The 24,762-nt window shown below is 49.1% G+C and overlaps 1 protein-coding gene across 2 annotated transcripts in view; it reads right to left on the minus strand.

Annotated features, from left to right (window-relative positions):
- The window catches only part of LOC147697124 (cytoplasmic FMR1-interacting protein 1), a 533,654-nt gene that overhangs the window by 54,664 nt on the left and 454,228 nt on the right, over positions 1–24,762 (minus strand). For both annotated transcript variants that reach the window (XM_086934191.1, XM_086934192.1), the window contains exon 27: positions 13,488–13,560. In XM_086934191.1, coding sequence (XP_086790317.1) covers positions 13,488–13,560 — 73 coding nt within the window. The remainder of the gene's footprint in view (positions 1–13,487; positions 13,561–24,762) is intronic.

The raw sequence follows: 24,762 nt of genomic DNA on the forward strand, positions 1-24,762 counted from the left end.
CTTGCAATGATATGACCAGTGTCCGGATGTATCATTACATGCTTTTGTTGAGAGTAAAACTCTTCTTGAAGCATTTGGGGCACTGGTTCCACAGACTCTGAAGAATGTGCATGTTTGCTGAAGGTGAACTATTTCGACACAAATGTCCAAGTCTTCAATGCCAGTATCTTCAGAACTGAGGCTTTGGCGTCCGAATCTGGTGTTTTCGGAACTGAAGGGGAGCGGTGTTTCGACAGCAAACGTTTTGGCTCCAAAGGTTGGCTCAACTTCGATGGAGAAGGCATCTGTTCGGAAGCATGTGGACTGTACTGTTTTTTTGGCGCCGAGGCCAGGCGTGTTCAAAGCACTCGGTCGATACCAACCATTACCCTAAGGTAGTGGTACCCCAACAACAGTCTTTAGCCAATCAGGTGGAGGTGGAGGAAGCAAAGTACTCACGAGCTGCCCTGAAGTGATATTCTACATCTCCATCTAGGAACCGGAGCGGTTATCGAGACAGATTGTGCCATTATCAGCAGCTGAAGGGTGGACTTTTATGTCCTCTTGAGGATCTTTGGAACAGAAGTGATTTGATCTATCTTTGGCGCTGAGGGGGAACATCCCAAGGCATCGAACTCGAAGGTCACGCAGTGTCTTCTTCGATCTAAAACACCTGCAGGCCTCATAGGTTTCTTCATTGCGTTCAGGAGAAGAGGCAAAAGTAACACACCTGATGGAGATCGGTGCATGGGAACTTGGCGTGGCAATGTGGACAGAAGTGGAAAGGCATCCGTTCCATCACTGGGTGAACATGGCGTGGCGGGAACGTCTAAGATGAAGATCAAATGGCAGGCCCAACGGGGACTGCCCCGACGAGGCTGACCGAATATGCTACTTACCAGTATGCATCTGTTCTTGGCATGTAGGGCTGCTGACATTCATATCTTGTGCATAGATCGCCGCCTAGTGTTGGGTCCGGATGATCGCACATTGTTGTCCAGGAAGAGTCTTCGAAGTATCACGAGATAGGTGGCTCCTCCCCTGGACTTCAGTGCGCATGGGCATCGACTCCATCCCCAGATTGTTTTTTAGCCATTGTGGCAAAGATGGACTGAAACTATGTGAATGATGACCATGCTAGAAGTATGTGTGAAAAACTGCAGCCGCTACAGGCGCCGGGGAGGAGGGCGGGCGATATGAGTGTCAGCAGCCCTACATGCCAAGAACAGATGCATACTGGTAAGTAGCATAATCGGTTCGAGGCATGTGGGCTGCTGAATTCATATCTTGTGCATAGAATACATAGCAGTCCCTCCATTAACAGCGGCCGCCTGTGCCAGCTGCAGCAGTTTGGAAAAGTGTTTTTAGAACAGCCTGCCCTACAGCTGCCTGCTGTTTGGAGTGCACATCAACACAGTAGTGTTTTGTAAACGTGGTTGTGGTAGACCATGTGGCTGCTCAACATATCTCTCCTGATTTGCAGGGCCCCAGGTCGACTATGTCAAAAACCAGCTAAAACACAGGGCAAAAAGTTGAGGGCAACCATAGTCAGGAGGTACCTTCCTACACCTACTACCAGAGCTTGTTAAGCAGCAAAGTGGAAGCGTTTCGTCATTTACTGTAATAACAATGACATAAACCCACTAGATGCTTCAACGCAAAATATCATTTGCTATCTTTTGCACCTACATCGTTGCAATTTAGCCTATTCATCTATAAAAATACTTAGCTGCCATCGCAGCTTATCTACAGAACAGACAGCATATTTCGCTATTTAGAGTACCTGCAATTAAGGCATTCATGGAGGGACTCAAAAGAGTAATGCCCCCAAAACACCCACCTTCACCTGTCTGGAACTCTCAGACTCAAATCCATCTGGCATCCGACCCTAACAACCTTGACTCCACAGCGCCTCCTACAACTAACACACACTTCCCCCATCCCACCAGCACTCTACTCCATCCCCCACCCTCTCCTGTCACCTCTCACCCCTCAACTACAGGCGTAGATCACTCCTCTTCTTACATCCTCCCCACCCACACCCCCTCTACACCCCAACACAACACTCCCCTCGCACTTTCAACTAGATGCTCAGAACTCCCCACCCCCCTTAACTGCACTCCCCCTCGCCACAACAGGTCCACCTCCCCCCCCCCACCCCCCATTCCCAGTCCCCACTTCCTCACCTGCATCCTGGACACCCCTAGCCCTCATTCATCCCTCAACTTATCCCCCCCCACTCTCAGCCCTCACTATCTCACCTGCACCCCTGCAACACCCAGCCTACACTCATCCGTTGTAGTCTCTCCCCCCTCCTACCACTTACTCCCTGCCCAATAACACCAACCCCCTTACTAATCCTCTCACATCACTCCCCTCCATCTCTCCTACCCTTTCTACCACAAACACCCTCACCTATACCACTAACCTCCCCCCTAACACTAACTCAACGTCACCTTTCCCCCCCAACCTCCCTATACTCCAGAATAACAACGCACCCATTAATACCATCAACCCCTGCAATAACACCACTCCCCTCCCCCTCCACTACAGTAAACCAGTCTCTTATTCACCTACAGTGCCCATCCCCAACTCCTTTCCCAATGCCACACTGGACATGATTATGTCCACTCTCCTCCAAGTCAAAGAAGATCTACACACCCTCAAAGAGCTACTCCTCACACAATCCAGACACCCCTTACCCATCACCACTCTCCCTCCTAACAAATCCCCCACCCTTCTCACTCACCCTCACACACAAAACTCCCCACACTGGACATCTATCCCCGCTCGTAATCCTACCAACCGTGCCCGACGCACCATCAACCCACTCTCGGACCACGACATACGCACCCTCCTCCGCGCATATGACCCAGTTCCCCAAAAACACTTAGCCCCCACACACCTTTCCACCCCCACGATTCGCTCTAATCCCCGTAGGCACTCCACACAAAACAGAGGCTCCGTCCCTAATAACCTTAATGTCCCCCTCACTCTAGAACCCTCCACCACGCTCTACACCCTCAGACTTAAATGCATACTCCTCAACTGCAGATCGGCCCCTAGACACTCCTCCGACCTCATCAAGACACTGGACCTTGATCTAACCATTTTAACTGAAACTTGGTTAACCGAATCTTCTACACCCATCATGGATATTCTAATTCCACCCAACTACCTCATCATTAGACTTGGCAGGTCCAGCAAGACTGGCGGTGGAATCGCATTTATTTACAGGAGCAACCTCACAATTACCAAAATCACCTCCCCCCCCCACTTACCTCCTGCGAATACTTTTGCCTCAATGTCATCAGCGAGATAAAACCTGTATGCTCACTACACGTCATCTACCACCCACCTAGAGACAACCTCATCTTCACCCAACAACTCATGGACACAATATCAAACTTTTCTGGACGGCAAAACTCAAATTTTCCTTGGTGACTTCAATCTCCATTGGAACGATCACAATGACGCAGTGGTAAATAGTCTCAAAAACTACCTCAATGCTCTTGACCTCACCCAAATCTGCAACAGCCCGACCCACGATAAAGGCTCTATCCTCGACCTTATCATCTCCAAAGAGAACTCTACCCAGCTTGAGTCAATCCAACCCTGTGACTGGTCAGACCACCACATCATCACATTCTTCATCAATGAAAAGTTAAACTTAACCCGGTTCAAGCTACTAATACCAAGGTCTGGAAAAGGGACCTGAAGAAACTCAACCCAAATTCCTTACCTTCCCACAGCTGCAATCTCCTCCTTTCCCCTACCGGCGCTCTTGACGTTCAATCTTTGACCGACCACTACCTCAACTATATGACCTCAATAATTAATGAGGCCGCCCCCTTGCAATTGAAAAAAGTCTCCACAAAGAACTCCAAGCCATGGTACGATGGTAGACTCAACGAAGACAGACGAGCCATGCGAATGGCAGAGCGCACCTGGAGAGCAGTCCCTTCGGCATTGCACCTTAAAACTCTGAAGAAAAAGAGAAACGCCTACTTCAGGAAAATTAAGCGCACCAAATCAGATTTCTTCAGCCTTCAGCTCAATAAAGCAAAAAACCGGCCAAGAAAATTTTTTGAACTAATCAAAATACAATCCAAGGAACATCCCCAACTTACACTTAGCACAATAGGCGATCTACCATCATGTGAAGACGTCTCTGCTTTCTTCAAACTAAAGACTGATAACATAAGGAGTGATCTTCACAATGACGTAATCCTTTACTCCAACCCCCACAGCATAACACCCAATGAACCAAAAAACAATGCTGCTTGGTCATCCTTTGACACCTACTCAGAAGAAACAATTCTAAAACTGCTCAGCACATTGAAACCCTCTAATCATCTTACAGACCCTCTTCCTGCCAACGCTGTAAAAGACTTCATCCCACTACTCCTCCCACTCTGGACCAAAATTATCAACAGTTCACTTCAACAAGGACTCATCCCCGACTCACTCAAAATTGGACAAGTTACACCTATACTCAAGAAACCAACAGCGGACCCTACTGACCTAAACAATTACCGTCCTATTACCAATATTCCCACACTTTCAAAACTTTTGGAAAAATGCTTACAACTCCAATTAACAAATCACATTGATCAGTTTGACCTCCTCAACCCTCGTCAATCAGGTTTCCGAGGAGGGCACAGTACTGAAACTGCTATGACACACATAATTGATGACGCACTCCAAATCCTAGATCAAAACGATACCTGCCTTCTCATCCTTCTTGATCTCTCCTCAGCATTTGACACTGTCAAACACGAGAAATTACTCGAGCTGTTAAACACCAGAATGGGCCTATCAGGGACTGTTCTCAAATGGTTCACCTCCTTTCTGCATAACAGTACTCAGAAATTCAAGAGCAACAACTTGTTGTCCCCACCAGTGCCTGTAACTTTAGGATCTTCTTTATCCCCTACATTGTTCAATCTGGTCATGGAACCTCTCACCACCTTGTTACAAGCTTCTAATGTGCACTTTCACATGTACTCCGACGACACCCAACTTTATCTCAAATTACAATCCCCCAAAGACATCAAACTTCTTAACTCAACGCTCAAACACCCAATCATGGCTTGCCGATAATCACCTCAAACTCAATGCTCTAAAAACTGAGTTCCTTCTGATCTCACCTCCCGCGAAAATCTCCTCCACCCAAACCTGGCTTAAACACCTATCTGCACTCAATGTCCAACCTACCATCGTGGACTCAGCAAAATCCTTAGGCATTACACTTGACACCAATCTCAACATGCAGCAGCATATCAGCAAAGCAACTAAGGGAGCTAATTTCCAAATTTATACCCTGAGGAAACTTAAACCCTTCCTCCCAGCCAAAGACTTCCAAACTGCTGTACAAGCCCTAGTAATTCCTCGCTTAGACTACGGTAGCGTCGCCCTTTGCGGACTCCCTCTTTCTACAACTGCACCCATGAGAGCCTCTTTGAACGCTGCAGCGAGACTAATCACTGGATCAAAAAAACACTTGCATATTTCCCCTAACTTAAAATCCCTGAACTGGCTGCCTTTTGAAGCCAGAATACATCTGAAATTTGCCTGCATGACGCACAGAGCTGTACACCACAACTCACCCGGCTACCTCACTCAGAAACTGACACTATCTGGTGGCTCAAGAACCACTAGAAGTACAAATAATCTTCTTCTGAAACCTCGTAGATTCCGGAAGGAAAAAACATATAAACGCTCCTTTTCAGGAATGGCACCCAGGATCTGGAACTCACTCCCTCCTGAAACCAGACTTATCTCCTCCTCTTCATTCTTTGAAAAAGAAGTAAAAGCTATCCTCATGACTAGATTCACCTGAACTTTTACTCTTGATCTATTTGAAGATATACACCTATCTGCACTATTGTTTGTTCGATTGTCGATTTGTATCATTGGTTTTAGTCAATTACTATGCTACCCCATGTACCCACCCTATTTTGCTTTTAATTTTTTACCTACAAGTATTCTATGCTCAAAAGTCTGTTAATCTCTCCCATGTTTCTTGTTCCCTACCTCCTGTATTTGTAAAGCGCTCTGATATCTGCAAAGATCTTGTTCGCGCTATATAAAACTTTCAAAATAAAACTTTCAAAATTCTAAAGGAATATTTCCAAGGAAAGCCATGGAGGCCCCCAGCTTCCGGGTGGAGTGGGCCCTCGGTGGAATGGTGAGAGTGCGCTTGGCTTTCTGATAGCAGATCTGAATACATTTAACGATCCACCTGGCTATACCAGCCTTGGAAATTGGGTTGCCTTTGTGTTGTGGCGAAAAGGAAACAAATAGTTGTTTAGTCTTCCGAAAATCTTTGGTTCTATCAATGTAGTACATTAAGGCCCTTTTGACGTCAAGTGTGTGGAGCATTCTCTCCGCAACTGACTCCGGATTTTGGAAGAACACAGGTAGTTCTATAGTCTGGTTGATATGGAACTAAGAAACCACCTTAGGAAGGAACTTGGGGTTAGTGCGAAGCACAACCCTGTTGGAATGAATTTGAATAAATGGCTCTTGGATAGTTAGTGCCTGGAGTTCACTAACTCGTCGTAGCGATGTAATCGCTATAAGGAAAGCCACTTTCCATGTTAAGAACTGAATCTCACATGAGTGCAGTGGTTCGAAAGGGGGACCCATCAGCCTGGTGAGGACCACATTTAGGTTCCACTCGGGAGCTGGTGGGATCCGCGGTGGAAGGACTCGTTTGAGTCCTTCCAGAAAGGCTTTAATGGCCGGCACTCTGAAAAGTGAGAGGTGCTGTCTGTTTTTGAGATAGGCAGCCATTGCGGATAGGTGTATCCGAATGGAAGCATACGCCAGATTACATTTGTACAGATGTAAGAGATAACAAATGATGTTCTGAATAGATGCATTTAGCGGGTCTATGTTGTGGTCTGCACAAAAAATGACAAACCGCTTCCATTTCGCCGCATAGCATGCTCTGGTGGTGGGCTTCCTTGCCTCCCTGATTATGTCCATACAGTCAGGAGGTAAGTTGAGGTAGCCAAACTCTATGACCTCAGGAGCCAGATCGCCAGGTTGAGCTGTTGCGGATCTGGATGCTGAATGTCGCCATGGCTCTGCGTCAAAAGCTTGGGTGTGAGGCGCAGCCTTTGATGCGGTACCACGGACAGTTCTAGAAACGTGGTGTACCATCGTTGGCGAGCCCACGTTGGAGCAATCAGGATGAGAGTCATTGAGTGCTGCCTGAGCTTGCGTGCCACCAGCGGTATTAGAGGTGCTGGGGGAAAAGCGTACGCAAATTTGCCTGACCAGTTCATCCATATCGCATTGCCCTGCGACTGTGGGTGTGGGAACCTGGCGGCAAAGCTTGGGCATTTGGCGTTTTCCTTTGTGGCGAACAGGTCTATCTCTGGATGACCCCACCTTAGGAAGTACGGGTGGAGTACTGATGGATGTATCTCCCACTCGTGCATTTGGTGGCTGTACCTGCTGAGCAGGTCCGCCATCTGATTGTCCTTGCCCGGGAGGTGTTCCGCCATGAGGAAGATGTTCCTCTGAATGGCCCACTTCCACATGCTCTGAGCCAGATGAAACAACTGTGGAGAGTGTACCTCCCTGTTTCTGGATGTAGTACATGGCCGTCATGTTGTCCGTCCGGATCAACACGACCTTGTTGTACAGATGTACCTTGAATGCTTTCATTGCCAGGAAGATAGCCATCAGTTCTAGAACGTTGATGTGCATCTTCCTTTGCTGTGGTGTCCATAGTCCCTGCACAGTGTAATGGAGTACATGAGCCCCCCAACCCTGGAGAGAAGCGTCCGTCGTCAGAATGATCTGTGGCACAGGCTCCTGGAACGGTCGTCCCTTGCAAAGGTTTTGTGGCTTCCACCAATGCAGAGAGTTGTATGCACGACCGGTTACCAACACTAGGTCTTTCAACTGTCCGTGAGCCTGAGTCCACTGATGTGCTAAGCACTCCTGAAGCGGACGCATGTGTAGTCTCGCGTGCGGGACTATGGAGATGCAGGAGGCCATCATACCTATCAACTGCATGAACACTCGAGCTGGAAGCGAGTGTTGAGGTCTGAATTTCTGTATCAGCGATTGAATGCTGCTGACCCTCACTGAATTTGGCTGTGCTGTGGCTGCCAGAGTGTTTATGGTCGCACCCAGATACTGCCGTATGTGGGCGGGTTGCAGGTGGGACTTTGGGTAATTCAGTGAGAATCCCAGATCGTGAAGAAGGTGAATGGTGTAGGACATGTGGGCGGCACACTGCTGGGCTGACTTTGCCTGGATTAGCCAGTCGTCCAGATAAGGGTAGACGTGAATGTTTTGTCTCCGTAGGTGCGCCGACACCGTCGCCAGGCACTTTGTAAACACCCTGGGTGCCGTGGTGACTCCGAAAGGTAGAACCTTGAACTGGTAATGCTTGTTTTGGATGGTGAACCGGAGGTATTTTTTGTGTGACGGGTGCAGCGGAATGTGAAAATACGCATCCTTCAGATCTAACGTTGCTAGAAAATCCCCCTGACTGAGCAACGGTAGGACTTGTTGCAGCATTAGCATGTGAAAGTGCTCCGACAGAATGTACTGATTGAGGGGTCTGAGGTCCAGTATGGGTCTGAGGGACCCGTCCTTTTTTGGTATCAAGAAGTACAGTAAGTAAACTCCTGTGCCTCTTTCGTCCACAGGCACGAGCTCGATTGCCCCTTTTTGCAGCATGACGAGTACCTCCTGCTGCAATAAGTGCAAATGGTCGGCGGACATAGGACGGTGTCTTGGGGGTATGTTGGGTGGAGTGGATGTTAACTCCAGACAATAACCGTACTGGATAAGCTGTATGACCCACCTGTCTGTGGTGATGGACTTCCAGACTGGCAGGAACTGTTGAAGTCTCCCCCCGACAGGTGTTGCGTGGTCGGGGGGCAGTGACAAGGCGTCACTGTTTGGCAGTGGCGGAGGATCTGGAGTTGTTGCTTCCACGACCTCTGCCTTTGGCGCTGTTTCCACGATATCCACCCCAACTTTGCTTGGTGTAAGTGTTCTGCGTGCCGCCTTTATAGTACTGTGTTGTTTGGGAGAGCTGGCCTCTGGAAACACCTCTATTGCTTGAGCGACGAAAAGAACCACCCCGGAACTGCTGGGACTGCAGGGCCCCCATGGACTTAGCAGTGTCAGTGTCTTTTTTGATTTTTTCCAAGGTGGTGTCCACCTCTGGGCCAAATAGATGATCAGGGTTTACCGTCTGATTGAGAATGGTGGTTTGTATTTCTGGCTTGAACCCGGAGATTCTGAGCCAGGCATGTCGTCTCAGCATAACACTAGTGTTAACTGCTCTGGCCGCAGTGTCTGCTACGTCCAGTGCGCATTTGATATGAGCTTCCCTTCTTGGATGAGCATCTCAGCTGCCTCTTTATATTGATCTGGGAGGTGCTGTAACAGGGTCTCAAGTGTGTCGTAGTGTGCCCTGTCATACCTGGCTAGAAGAGCCTGAGTGTTTGAAATGTGCCAAATATTGGCCGCTTGAGCTGCCACCCTTTTCCCCGATGCCTCAAACACCTTAGATTCTTTATCTGGGGGAGGAGCATCACCAGTCGTTTGTGAATTAGCCCTCTTCCGAGCATTGGAAACAACAAGAGAGTCCAACGGCAACTGTCCCTTGATGTAAGTAGGGTCACTAGGTGCCGGTTTATATTTTTTCTCAATCCTAGGTTTTATTATCCTGGTTCTTGTAGGCTCTTTAAAGATTTCCCCAACATGCTTCAAGACACCCTTCAACATAGGCAGAGTCTTGACAGTCCTCTCTGAGACGGAAAAGGTGTCAAAAAGAAAGTCTACTTCAATGGGGCCAGCATGGAGCTGGACGTCATGATTTTTAGCTGCCCTTTCAATGAGGGCATCAAATGCAGCCGAATCCTCAGTGGGTCATGTCTTTACCGCATACATTTGAGTGTCTGGGGTAGAGTGAGGGTCACCTGGGTCAGCAGCAGCTGCCCAAGGTTCATTGTTATCATCTGTATCAGTGTAGACAGGATAGCTGTATTCATCATCATCATCACCTTCCCCAATGTCCACATCCGAATAAGTGGGTGAGACATCCTGGCCATGCGGAGACACCGGTTCCACAAGAACGGGCGTCGAAGTAAAGTCCCTTTTCTTCTTCAGTGGAATTTTGTAGGACTCCATTGACTGTTCCGGGGCGATTTTCCGCTTATAAATGGAAAGTCTGCCTGTTTCAGCATTGATAAAGTGTTCCTGTTGCTCTTCCAACGAGGATTGTCGATGCTTTATGGCGGGGACCGCTGTTGCGGCCTTCGGCACCGAAGACGCCTTCTTGGGCACGTTGGTGGTTATCTTAGGGGCGAAAGCCTTCGGCGCCACTTTCCGCGGTAGCGTGAAGTGGATGGGCGTCAACGTTTTCTGAGGTTTGTCGGCAGGCTTCGAAGGTGGAGGATCTTTAGGCCCGACACCTGAGGCCTTGTCCCTGATGCGTTTCAGGGAGTCTGACACCTGCTTTGTGAAGAAGGCGGACGGTTGCGTCGACTCGACGGATTCCTGTGGGGCACCCCCAGACGTGGACTCGTGGGCTTGTACACTCTTGGCCTTGTCCTGTCGACGCGGAGGTTCGAGAACCTTGGGATCACTGAGTCCTTTGTCGGTGTTGACTGTCTTCGGTGCCAATTTGTTACGGTCGACTGCCTTGACCTTTGCCTTGGGCACGGTAGACTTCGTCTTGACGCCCTTGAGCTGTTTCTTCGGGTCGATAACGGCCTTGTGCTTTGTCGCTGCCGACAGATCCGAGGACTTAGAGCCGACCAAAGCAATATGCACTTTTGGTTTCGATGTAGGCACCAGTGCTTTCACTTGCGTCGAGACCGGAGCTTTCACTTTCGGTTTCGATTTTGCAGGTTGCGGCTCCATAGTAATGTCCGAAGCCGAGCCCGAAGGCGGGGCCGTAGAACTTATTGGAAGATCTTGGGTAAGGCCTGCTGGCGATCCCTCGACCTGAGCCTTAGGAAGCGTTTCGGCCCCAATGTCAGAGAGAGTTAGCTCCTCGCTCGAGCTATCTTCCATGGCCCCAAAGGCCCCGTCGTCGTCTCCTACCTCGTCGACAACTTCTTCCTCTTCGAGTATTTCAACAACCTCGTCGTAGTTGGAGTCAACCTCCGACGCGGATTAGATAGGTTCTCACGAACTTCCCGGTCAGCTCCTTCATCATCCCCGGCATCGAATATGTCCACAGGCACCGGTGCCGTCTGCTGGGCCTCCTGGCGCGCAGCGCGTCGATGCTTAAGCATCTTCTTGGATCAAAAACGGGAACAAGCCATGCAGCTGGCTTCATCATGATCCGGCGACAGACACTTGTTGCACACCGGATGGACGTCGGTGTGGGGATACTTTGAGTTGCACACGTGACATCTCTTGAACGGGCTCCGTTCCATGATAGTTCGTCGATAAGGCCTCTGGCGTCGACCGGGCCTTCAGCGTCGAGAAGCACGCGCTCTCTGGAAATCCGGCTCCGAAGGGAGCTGGAAGTAATCGGCACCGAACGCTAGACTATACCGACGAAAAACTAAAGGCCTTTTGGCCTTAAGAAACTTTTTATATCGATTCCGACAGAGTGAACCAATATACATCCGAACCCAATGGCGGAAAAAAAACAATCTGGGGATGGAGTCGATGCCCATGCGCACTGTAGTCCAGGGGAGGAGCCACCTATCTCGTGATACTTCGAAGACTCTTCCAGGACAACAATGTGCGATCATCCGGACCCAACACTAGGCGGCGATCTAAGCACAAGATATGAATTCAGCAGCCCACATGCCTCGAACGTCTATGCACTGACTAGGTAGACAGAGAACCGTTGAAACTGAAAACAATACAGACAGTAGAATTTGGAAAGAGTAAAAAACGATGATGTCAAACCGGAGCAGAAGGGCATACGTCCGAACCTGACGGCGGGAGAAAACAATCTAACAATGGAGTTGATGACCATGCGTGTTACCAGCAATGGGAGGAGTCACTATACCTCCAGACTCGAAAGACTTTCTTCGAAGAAAACCAACTTGTACATATCCAAGCCCAACACTAGATGGTGGGATTATGCTAAGCATGTGCATCTAGACCCAGACATGCCTCAAACTGCCAGTTCGGAGTCAGAGAATATTGTCAGATCATGGATTGGCGCTAATGCAATCCGTATGGAAGGAACCAGCATGAACATTGGTGCTGGAGTAAAATTAAGCACCAGAGTCAATACAGACCACTTTAGTAGGTCCCCAGGGAGTAGACTGCATCAGCGGGTGAACCTACCAGTGGAAGTTGCTGCTCTGTGGGCCGGGAAGTCCACAAGAGGGGGCTAAAATCACAACAAAAATCTTCAGCATGGCCTCTCTGAAGACCTCGATTCACTGTGGGGTTGAAGACAAGGAATTCAAGTGCGCAGGGATCAATTGAGGGATTGGTTTGGATTCAGGAGACATCGGAGGAATGCAATTTTTATCTTGATGCCCTCATGCCTTCTAGCTATACCTCCATTGGCAGGATGATGTTGTATCCCACTTGCCAATCTTATGCTTATGTCTAGGCTTACCAGGAGGCTTTGAGCAGGAAATAGACATTTTGTGGAAGCAGTCTTGGGACTGCGACAGCGGTTGTGCCCTGGACTTGAAGAAGGACATATGTTTCAACAACAAATTCCTCTTATGTTCGGCAACGCAGTTTAGCCTCCCTGTCCAGAATAGCCTTCGGGTGCATAAGTGCACACTTTTTGGACAATTTACAGATTTGCAGCTAGAGCCTAAGCGCCACAGATAGTTAGTGCAGGTTCGAGACTCATGTTCCTGCTGTCTTGGCATGACTTAAATCCTGTCATTTTCTGTGGGACACTGTTCTCTTGTACCCTAAGAAAGTTTTTGGGAGGAGTTGTAAGATCTCCAGATCCACCTCGAAGGATGCTGGAAAAAAGGAATTGACATCACTGAGCCGGATCGTGCTTATGGGTAGGTACGGAATCATGGGAGAGCCACACTACCACCTATGTGCAAGCAGGAGGATTACCAGAATTATTCAGTATATCCAGTCTACCACCTCGTGATATTCTAAAAGTGAGGAATCTGTGGTAAGATGTATCCATCAGAATGTATTTTATATTTATAATCTGGACTACATATTAATGGATACACATTTTTTTTTAGAATGGTTTGTGATAGTAGTTCAGGATGACAGTGTTTGACATCAGGTCAAATACTTTTCTGAAGCGGTCTCCGATTTTTTGTTATATGAATTATATTAACAGCTCATCAAATATATTTCTTTTAGATGTCATGTTTAGTTACTTCTGTACTGAGCTGCTGTAGGAAAGATACAACTGTATAAAGTATTGGTAATATCACACTGAGAAAATAGGTTCTATCAGACTGGCGTTTATTCATACATTAATGAATGATCAGAGTGATTTTCTCATAATGTCAAGGGTAAGGAGGCACGGATATCTGCCAGTTTAGCAGGTGTTGCACACTTACCCTTTACGTGAATCCTAGGCAGTATATTCTGGAATGGTGCAGCGTGCAGCAGATCACATACTTCTTCCAATGACTGCAAGAGAAAGACTGAGGTAGTTATACTGGGGTTCACTCAAATACACATTTGTAAGCAGCACACAAACTAGGCAATGTTCTCTAGACATTGGCTGTACATGAGATTTATGTTTTTGTCCCCAAAGAGTACAAAGCCAAAAAAAACAATTATGTTTCTACAGAATTAATGTAGTCCTTGGAATGGCAGTTACTACCAACCTGAGATAAGGATTGAGGAAGTGGACATTGCAGAAGCTTCTGTGCAGTCTTGTGATACATAGAAAAGTACAACTAACGACTGGATGTGTAGCAGGGTTTCCGTTCTCCCACAGAACTGTGCATAGAGATCTAGAACCTCAGTGAGTTAGGATGATCCAAAACTCATCTCAGTGTCAGAAATCTCCTTACCTAGCTAGCTACAGTGTCTCATGTGGCAGAGGAGCTCTGATGCTTGCCAACGTCGTTTTTTGGGTTTGTCTGAAGGGTTTACACACGTCAGGCCAGATCCCAGGTTTGAAACAGATCACACTGTTACTACTTATTCAGTAGGAAAATTGTGTCAGAACTGGTTACAACATTCCACTTTGGCTGCAGTTAAACTGCATCTGTCCCAGTTGAATGAAAATATAGACCTAAATGATTTTATAAAAGGCCCAGCTAGGGGTAGATCTAAACGCTTTCTTTATGCTATATACAATGAGATTTGGAAATTTTCACAAGTTGAGGCAGCAAAGCGCCTGAGAGCTATTGATCAAGCAAATTTGGAAAAAGTGCTTGCAGTGGTCGATAACAGTATTAACATGCTTTCTTCCAGAATTTACACATTGGATAATATTGTTTCTTCTGTTGTTGATATTGTACATGATGAAGTGTCCACGTTATACCATGGTCAAAATCAATTGCGTTCTGTGATGCAGTTTGCATGGACGCTACAGACTCTTAAGGCTGGTCGAGTTCCCTGGACCTCATTGAACGTTTCATCCCTTTTTGCTCCTTTTAATCTTACTGTACCTATTGCTTACAAGTCACACTTGTACACTTCGGCTGAACTGCGTTTTTCCACTGTGGAGAAAGTTTTAACGGCTGTGCAGATGGCAATTCTTAAGGAACGTGCCCTGTCGCAGGGAAAGCGCATGTTGGTTGTCACCCCGTGTCCAGCCTTGGAGGCGGTCACGAAAGCCAGTGTACCAAATTCTAAAGCTTTGCACCCTCGGTGGATTCAGTGGGCTACATCCTTGACATCTCAGGATGTCACGTTTATTTTTGACGCCGCTTTACGGTCGCAGGAGTATTTACAGTATGAATTTGTTCATCCTGCTCCTTTAGCAATGAGACCGTTGGAGGATTTCCACTGTATCATTTACACGGATGGTTCGGCGCAGGTTGCGCATGGCTCTAAACATGCCTACGTTTCCGCTTGCGCCATTGTGGTCGGTGCCATGGTGAACGATGAGTTCAAGTCCAGTGTTGTGCACACACAAACGCTAGGGGACTGCACCGCACAGTTGGCAGAGCTTCGTGCTCTTATGCTTGCATTGGAGTACGCTGATCCTTGTGTGACGACTTTAATCGTAAGTGATTCTTACTACTGTGTCCAGTCTTACAATGAGAACTTGTTCTTTTGGATTCAGAATGATTTTCGTGATTCCAAGGGTAGCACAATAAAACATAAAATGATCTGGGTCCGAGTGGCGGAACTTAAAGAGAAACTGCCGCTCGTGTTTGTGATTCATACTCTCGGCCACCAGCGCGTGGGAGTCCACGCTGTTGGCAACTCGCTTGCTGATGAAGCAGCGAAGTCAGCGGTATCAAAATACTTAGTTGCAGCGGTCACGAGGTCCAAAAGCAAAATAGATGATGACATCTTGGCGGCTGTTGCTGCCACAGCGAAGGGAGGTAAATATCCTGCGGGGTTCCCTTCGAAGTACACATACCACTTAAGTCCCGATAAGGTTCCTTATGTGAAAATTCCTGAAGTTGGAGAGCGTTTAGTTCCCAACTCGGATCGCAGAGCTTCTCTGATTACAGCGGCTCATGAAGGTGTGGCGTCTGCGCATGCGGGCGTCTCAGCCACTGTATCTCAGCTACAACAGAGGTTCTGGTGGCAGGGACTGTACAAACAGACGCGCGATTATGTCCTTATGTGTGACATTTGTCAGCAGATTAAGCCTTCTACTGCTGCGCGTCCGCCTCAGACACAGTTGTGCATCTCTAATAAACCGCTTGGTTGCGTTTATTTGGATCACTGCGGTCCTTTTTCTTCTGATACTGCTTGTAAATACATCTTAGTAGCAGTTGACTCATGCACACGCTTTGTATGGGTATGGCCGCATCGAAGCGCTGATTCGCGAACTGTCATTAAGGATTTGCGTGTCTTTGTGGGAATCTTTGCTTGTGGTACTTTCCATTCGGACCAGGGTCCGGCTTTCGCCTCTAAGGCGTATAAGGATGCTATGGTTTCGTTGGGAGTACAGGTGAAGTTTTCAAGCCCCTACAGGCCTGAGGGCAATTCTGTAGTAGAAAGAATGAACCGCGACTTAAAGCAATCTTTGACAGCCCGTGTTATAGGCACTGGTAGAAACTGGCTGACCTACCTCTATGGCGTGCAGCGTGCGCTTAATAATCTCCCTAGAAGGTCTCTGGGTGGGCGGACCCCGTACGAAATGCTCTTTGGTATCAAGATGTACGTCCCTGACCTTGATGGTGCAGACTGCCAGGCCCAGGCCGCGGCCTTTGACGTAGATGAACATTGCAATGTTTTACAGGGTCTACAAAAGACCAGAGACAGTCTTGCAAAGGAACACTTGCCCTCCACATCGGATGATGCGTTGCAGATCCCGGTAGTTGGCTGGCTACCCCAAGTTGGAGAACTGGTTCGAGAGAAGATCGATAACAAGAAAGAGTTTGGTCCCTCATATCGACCGCCGGTTCGAGTCCTTGGAGTGAAGGGCACAAGAACAGTCATTTTACCACCACTTCCAGGTCGTAAAGAAAACAGATTTATTTCTATTGACAATGTCAAGACACACAGGGTGGCCGATTCTTCATAGCATGACACCGGCTGCATCCTGTCCTTCCATGGTGAGGAACTCTGTGCTGGCTATTACATCTGGTACAGATCAGGAGGTGTCCCTCGAGATGCCTGCTTTATCTAGTCCTTTATTAAATACTATTCCTCTTGCTAACATTGATGAGCTGACCTATGCAGATCCTGCTGATTTATCTATGTCCGACCTACATGCCCGTTTGGCTAACCAGTCCAGATTCTCTTTTGACTCTGATTCGGAACTTTCAAAGAAACCATCGACTATTGCAAAATATGCCACGTTGTTTAAAAAACATTTTCTAATTCCACCTTGGACATACGTTTGGCTGATACTATTTTCGTTTTATCTTTTTATGTCAATTGGTTTTGTGTTTTATTTTTTCCGCTTGATCGATGGCCATTATGTGATAGAAAGAACAGGAATTCGGTACCTTAATGGAACATTGGCCCCTCTGTCCTCCTCACATTCAGTACACAGACTAAAGAGAGACTTACATTCAGTACAAATTACTGCTTGGCCAGTCCTTGATGGGATTGTGTGGGATGCGGTTAGGTTTCAGATACATGGCCCCACGTTGGGCGCCATGTAGCAGGGTTTCCGTTCTCCCACAGAACTGTGCATAGAGATCTAGAACCTCAGTGAGTTAGGATGATCCAAAACTCATCTCAGTGTCAGAAATCTCCTTACCTAGCTAGCTACAGTGTCTCATGGATCATTATGTAATGAACCATGTCTTAGACAAACCAGAACATGATCTTTAGAATACCTCAGGAATCGTGGAACACATGAACACTCTTTCGTTATATAATCATTTCAAACCAAAACTGGGAGTCAAAGAACACAAATGCAAGTTTGAAATATTTATTATTCAATGCAAAGTTCTCAAACGCAGTATCTTGTATAATACCAAAATGCAGATTATAAAAATCAGAGTTAGCAGCATAGTCACTAATCCATAGTAAGCAAAAGGTGCTAGCATGTTATAATGCAAAACCTATAGAATCGATATCACCTATATTTCGCGCACCCTATCTAGTATATTATTTTATATCTAAGAAGGTCTCATTCGGGCTTTAGCAGGGCGGCCCCATACCTCTCAATGTCAGTAGGAGCAGTTCACATCAACAGCTACCAGCTCTCTCCATGCGCAGCACCAAGTGTCTACGTTCATTCCGTGTAACTCTATCTTAAACCCGCGTAGAGCCCAAAATGTTGGCATCAACATTATATGTGTTATGTCTAATGTGGTGCGAGGATCAGACTTCCCAGCAACCTTGTGTTAGGTTAATCTTAGAGTGTGCAGCTCTCAGTGTGCAGACAGTTGTACCAAGTGTACGAGGCAAAGCTGATAGCATAGGAATAACATATTATTCTCAAATAAAACACCTCACCGCTTCTAGGGTGAAAGCTACAACAACAAGTACGTGTCGTGTGCAAAACTGAAGCCGAAGGCAAAGCGGCTGTTTAAACATGTAATACACTCATGCTAACTTAACGCAATATATGTAATGAAGTATCCATATGACAGATGGTTCCCCAACAGTAGGGCGGCTCTCTAAAGGACAATTACCAGCTTGTTGCTACATAAATGTGTTTCTTTCGTATTTGCTTGAGACTTGACACAAGCATGTACACAATGCGTTATGTCAATTGCCCTGCCATCCAGGGTTGCAGCTGTGCCAGGATTTACCTCCATGCATGTCATCCAGGAAAAATTAACCAACTAACAAAGATGTGAGAATAAATTATTTTTACCTCTTGCTTTATTTTGCCATTACTTGCTTCATTTGTACATTTGCTTATGTTTCTATGCAGATTTATTGGAATCATTGCTTCCTTGTTTTATGGTTTCTTATTCTCATTGAGTATGCCACTTATTCAACTGTATCCTTCAAAAAGCACCATGCATGTCATCCAGGAAAAATTAACCAACTAACAAAGATGTGAGAATAAATTATTTTTACCTCTTGCTTTATTTTGCCATTACTTGCTTCATTTGTACATTTGCTTATGTTTCTATGCAGATTTATTGGAATCATTGCTTCCTTGTTTTATGGTTTCTTATTCTCATTGAGTATGCCACTTATTCAACTGTATCCTTCAAAAAGCACCTGACTGCTTTCAATCAGTGTACTTAGTATGGCTGATACGAACGTAAACCAGCACAACACACTTTCTTTCTTTTTTTTTTTTTTAATTTTTGAAAACCTTTATTGAGATCAGAACACACAGCTATTCAGCCTAACATCCCGGAGGCAAGGCAGCAGGAATAAAGGAGGCCATTAGTGTTCAACATTGGAGACATAATCATCAAAGGTTAAATTTTATGATAGAAAAACAACAACAAGCGCCCGTGGGCGTGAAAGTGGCAGTAAGTAAAATGTGACGCTGGGTGTCGGGGTTGGGTAGGGAATAAGGCAGGAAAATTATCAAGAAAGGCAGAATGCAGGATGGGAAGGAGGGGGGTGGGGGAGGGTATCAGGAGAAAGAATCACATCGAAGCTCAGTTGGCGTCACAGGTCAGGGAAGAACAATATCGTGTTGGTCAATTGGCTCAGGCGGTTGGCACACGCCCCCCCTATAATCGTTCCATGCTCCCCAGACTTTCGTCCAAGTCCGCGGCCTCCCTCTGGCCACATAAACTGTCTTTTCCCTAAACATACACCAATCCATGTTGGCCTTCCACTGCACCAATAGAGGGGCCGCGGTCGCACCCCATCGCTGGGCTATGTCCCTCTTCGCCACCATGTTCCCAAGGGTGACCCACCTAGTTTGCGCGGCATTATGGTCGGACGGTTCCCAGACATTCAGGAGGCATCGACGGGCCTCCGCCTGGGAAGCCACGCCAGTAACCTCCGCCATCACGCGGTGGACCCTCCTCCAGTAGGAGGCGATCACCGGGCAATCCCAGAGGATATGTAGGAAAGTGGCAGGAGCCCCACAACCCCTGCGGCAAAGACCGTCAGAGGAGAAACCCATGCGCATCAACCGGGGCCCAGTCACGTACACCCGGTGCAGGATCTTAAACTGTACGAGGCGAAGACGGGAAGAAATGGCAACCTCCTTGGGAGAGGAAACCGCACTCTGCCAATCCTCGTCGTCCAATTCAAGGCCATCCGCCACCCACTGATCTCTCAAGCCAAGGAGGAGGTCTGTGCGTGCATTTATCAACTTCTTGTACGAAAGGGAAATTGCACTGTCTGGCATATGCCCATCCAGGATCCTATCCTCCAGCGGGGAACTTTCAGGAATGGCACCGTCCGGCGGGGAGGCCGAAAGCAGCGCATGTCTCAGCTGCGCATAACGGAAGAACTCCGTCGCGCCCAGCTGGTACTCAGCCTGTAACTGGGGGAAGGTCTTAATCAAACCCCTAGAGAGCATGTCCTCAACCCTGCTGATGCCAATGAGGTCCCACTTGTCAAAACCTTTGGTGTGCCACAGCCTACCCAGGACGTCGGAGTCAAAGAGGGGAGTGAACCTCGTGAGCCTGCCCTGCCATCCCTGCGCCTTGGTAACCGCTTTCCAAATGCGAACCGCCGTACGAGTGGGGCCCGTCAATTTGCGGTCAAAGGATTTGGAATATAGGGCACGGTAATAATTTCCGCCGCCCATCAGCCATCTATCCATGGCGTATCCAGGGCTCACCAATGGGCCATAAAACCCATGGTTCAGGGCAGCTAGCTGCGACGACCAATAGTACCGGCGCACATCGGGGAGGGCTATGCCCCTATCATACCAAGGGAGCGTGAGTTTGTGGAGGGCGACACGGGGGCGACCCTCCCAGAGGAGATTGCGAAGAAGGCCTTCGATGTCACAGAAGTAGCGGGCCGGGACAGGGTCTTGCGTGTTCTGTAGTGCATAGAGGAATCTGGGCAGAGCCATCATCTTAAAAAGGGCGGCGCGGCCCAGGAGGGAGAGTGGCAGGTGGCGCCAGCTTTCGACGTCACGTCGCAGCCGCTGAAGAGGAGGGAGCAGATTGTTGTCATACCGGAGCTTGGCATTACCGGATATGTATATACCCAGGTATTTAAAACCGCGCGAAGCAATCTGGATACCGCAGCCCCTCGGGAGGCGCGGGGTATCCCCCTTGAGGACATAGAGGGACGATTTGGCCCAGTTAATAACCAGGCCGGAGTACCGCCCAAAAAGTTTGATGACATCGCAGGCCACAATAAGGGATCTACCCGGTGAAGACATGTACAGCAGTATGTCATCAGCGTATAAAGAGACCCTGTCCTCAAAGCCAGGAGCCCATTCGATACCTCTCAAATCGGGATGTGAACGCAGCTGCGCCGCAAGGGGTTCGAGAGCCAAGGCAAACAACAGGGGGGACAAGGGGCAGCCCTGCCTGGTGCCACGACGCAGGGGGAATGGCGCCGACAGGCGACCATTGACTGCCACATTGGCCATCGGGTCCGCATAGAGGAGTTTCACCCAACTAACGAAGACCGGTCCGAACCCGAATTTGGCCAGAACCGCCCACAAGTAAGGCCATTCTAGCGAATCAAAGGCCATAGTGGCATCCAGGGATGCCAACACCGCTGGGTCCTTAAGAGTGTGGGCCCGGGCCATAACCCCATGGAGGCGGCGCAAGTTCAGGGCGGTGTTACGGTGGGGGATGAATCCAGATTGATCGGGGTGCACGAGATCGCCAATAACTCCAATCAACCGATTAGCCAAGAGTTTGGCAAGGACCTTAGGCTCCACATTAAGGAGGGAAATAGGACGGTAAGAACGACGAACGTCCCGTGGTTTGCCTTCCTTGTGGATGACCACGATGGTAGCCAGTCTTTGGTCCAGGGGGAGGGAGCCTCTCTCAAAGGATTCAAGGAACATCTTACGGAGATGCGGGGAGACAGCGTCCGATCGGATTTTATATAGTTCCACTGGTATACCGTTGGGCCCAGAGGCCTTGCCTGAATTAAGTGAACGGATCGCAAGGTCAATCTCGTCCGCGGTGATGTCCCTATCCAGGTCCTCCCTTTCTTCCTCGGAAAGACTGGGCAGGTCGATATCAGAGAGGAAGGTCGTAGAGTCCGCCTCCGAGAACTCCGAGGCAGACTCATAGACTCCCCGAAAGTAGTCCGCGAAAGAGTCAACAATGGCGCTGGGATCCGTAAGGATCGTACCGTCGTCTCCAAGGAGCTCCGGCACCACTCGGCTGGCCATCTCTCTTTTGTCGAGCCAAGCCAACAGCTTCCCGGCCTTATCGCCCACATCGTAGATGCGGCCTTGCTGTTCCTTGGCGAGAACAAGAGCGGCATTAGTGGCCAGGGCGTGGTACTCCGCTTGTTTCAGCGAGAGATTGTGGAGGGCCAGGGGGTCCGGATCGGAACGCAGCTGGGCCTCGAGGCGCAACACCTCCTGCTCAATGGCCAGCATATCCGAGTCTCTGTCACGGCGGGTGGCCGCGATGAGTGCCTGGGCCTCGCCACGGAGCACCGTCTTAAAAGCTTCCCACAGTGTAACGGCCGACCCCACCGAGCCCACATTTTCGGAGAAATATAGGTCAATAGATTTGGCCAGAAGGGAGCGGGTCTTGAAATCACGAAAATACCAAGGATTGACCGCTGCCGGGCGCTCCGACAGAGTCACTCCAAAGTCGAAGGAGACCCATAACGGGGAATGATCGGAAATGCCCCGGGCAAGAAAGCGGGCCTCAGACACGGCAAGTGCGTCTGAAGCCAGCGTAAGGACATAGTCGATACGTGAGAGACTCCCGTGCGCGCCCGACAGGAAAGAAAATTGACGGAGCGTGGGGTGCAAGAGCCGCCACGCGTCCACCAGCCCAGTAGACTCAAGAAAGGACGGCAGCCACATCTGTGGTCCACGTAGGTCGCGAGGCGGTTGGCGATCGAGGAGACCAGAGCAAACCGAATTAAGGTCACCCCCCACAATCAAGCGACCAGTCGGCATAGACAAGATGGCACCACCAAGGTCATGAAAAGTACTAGACTGAAGCCCTGGGGGGACGTACACAGACAACAACGTGAGGGAACGCCCTTTCCATCTCCCGGCTACGGCGGCGTACCTCCCCCTATCATCAATCAAGGTGGTCTCTATCTCTAGGGGAAGGGATGCACGCACAAGAATTCCCGCCCCCCTGGAGCCGGAAGAGAACCCCGAATGCGCCACCATTTTATAACCTTTGCGATTAAGGGCTTTACAGGCATTGCCCACCAAGTGCGTCTCCTGAAGAAGTACAACATCCGGCATATGCCGCTTAACCAGTTGAATAACCACCCCTCTCTTGATGCGATCACCCAACCCGTTAACATTCCAACTAAGAATTTTCAACACCTTACCCCTCATCCCTCCACCGCCCGCCCCACCCATCACCCAAAGACACTTGCATCAAAAAAAGTCCAGGATCGTCATTGTCCGTATGCCACAAGAGAGAAGAAAAGAGAAACACAAAACAAAACAAAACTGTACCCAACCAACCCCCCACCCTGCACCCCTGCATTAGACTAAAAAGCCCTCCCAACCAGCAGTGTGCCTGTCGCCCCATTAACTACTCTACCGAAGACCCAGAGGAGGAAGGAATCCCCGTGGAATCGTCCCGCCACCCACCATAAAAATAAAGGAGAGATTAATCACACCAAAAACAGCAGTCCGGCGGTCATTCGAGGCAGGGGTGGCCCCGGCTCCCAGTTCATTCTTGCCGCTCCGCTCCGCCCGAGGCGCCTCCAACATCTTCCTCACGCTCATCCCGCTCTGGTGTTACAGTGTCCAGCCACTCGCTCACATTATCCGGATAATCAAAAAAATAGGCACGGCCCTTGAATTCCACACGGAGCTTCGCAGGAAATTGCATAGAGTATTTGAGACCCATGTCTCTGAGGCGTCTCTTGACTCCCGCGTAGCTCAGCCTTTGGCGTTGCACCAGCCTGGTGAAATCCGGGTAAAAATGCACCTCCGCGTTTTGATATTGCAGTGGCCCGTGCGATCTGGACGCTTGGAGGATCGCATCTCGATCTCTGAAGTTGAGAAGGCGCGCCACAATAGGTCGCGGCGTCGCCCCCGTTTTAGGTGGACCACCGGGCACACGGTGGGCACGTTCCACCGAAAAGAAATTGCTCAGTCCAGAGGGCGCCAGATGCGTCTTAACCAGTTCTTCCACAAAGAGATCCGCTGCGCCATCCTCGGACCCTTCCGGAACCCCCACTATGCGGACGTTCTGCCGCCTGGCTCGCCCCTCAAAGTCCTCCAGCCGCTTCGAGAACAGATCGGCAGTCGATCGCAGGTTCCGGACCTCCGTTTGTAGTTCAGAGACATCCGAGGTCAGACTAGTGGTCTTAATGTCTAGCGCTCTCACACGGTCGTTCGTCTTGCCCAAGTCGGTCCTGATTAGAGAAATATCGATGGCCATGGAATCCACCTTATGGGACAGAGTCTCGTGCTGCTGTTGTACGTCGGCACGGAGGCTGGTAATGGCACCCATAATGTCCACAAGGGTAGGATCCAAGCCATCCGGCGGGACAGTCACTGGGGTTCCCTTGGAGACAGCTCCCGACGTAGGTGGCGACTTGAGATTAACATACCGCTCCATGCGGTTGTTCTGCGTCTGCGGTTTGCCCCGACCACCTTTATTCGATGCCCTCTCCGGATCGCCTCTGCCCGCCATGTTGGGTCCCCGAGAACAAAGGACCGATGGCCGCAGGTCAGGGTCCACAGCCAGGAGACAATCAGATCAGAAAATAACAATCAGGTCGACGAGGGCAAGGCTAGAGCACTGCGTCTTCACCAAGGAGATGGCAGGCAAGGCCCGTGTAGTACGGTCGAGCGAAGTGGCGAAGTGACGAAGTCCGGATGGACAACGGCACCGTTACGGAGCGGAGTTCAGCTCGACGTAACTTCGCTCAGGAGTCACCGATTTGGGAACAGATTGCAGTCCCCGCCTCAGCAGGCCGTCAGCATTACAGTGCCACCAACGTGGACCAGGATTCTAGGCAGGATAGTTGCGGTGGATCGGACGGTCCACGGAGCTCCGAGCTTACGCGGCCATCTTGGTCGCCCGCGAAGCTCCTCCGTACAACACACTTTCTTAGGGTGCAAGTGCCTTGGTGAGTGGTGGAGTCCATTTGGACAGTGTAAATCCTGCACCAGATGTGGATTTCCTTTGAGGAGCTTGGCTATGTCAACATATTCCTCTTCATGCTTCTGCTCAAACT

Source organism: Lissotriton vulgaris, chromosome 8 (genome assembly GCF_964263255.1).
Source record: "Lissotriton vulgaris chromosome 8, aLisVul1.2, whole genome shotgun sequence".
Taxonomy (NCBI): domain Eukaryota; kingdom Metazoa; phylum Chordata; class Amphibia; order Caudata; family Salamandridae; genus Lissotriton; species Lissotriton vulgaris.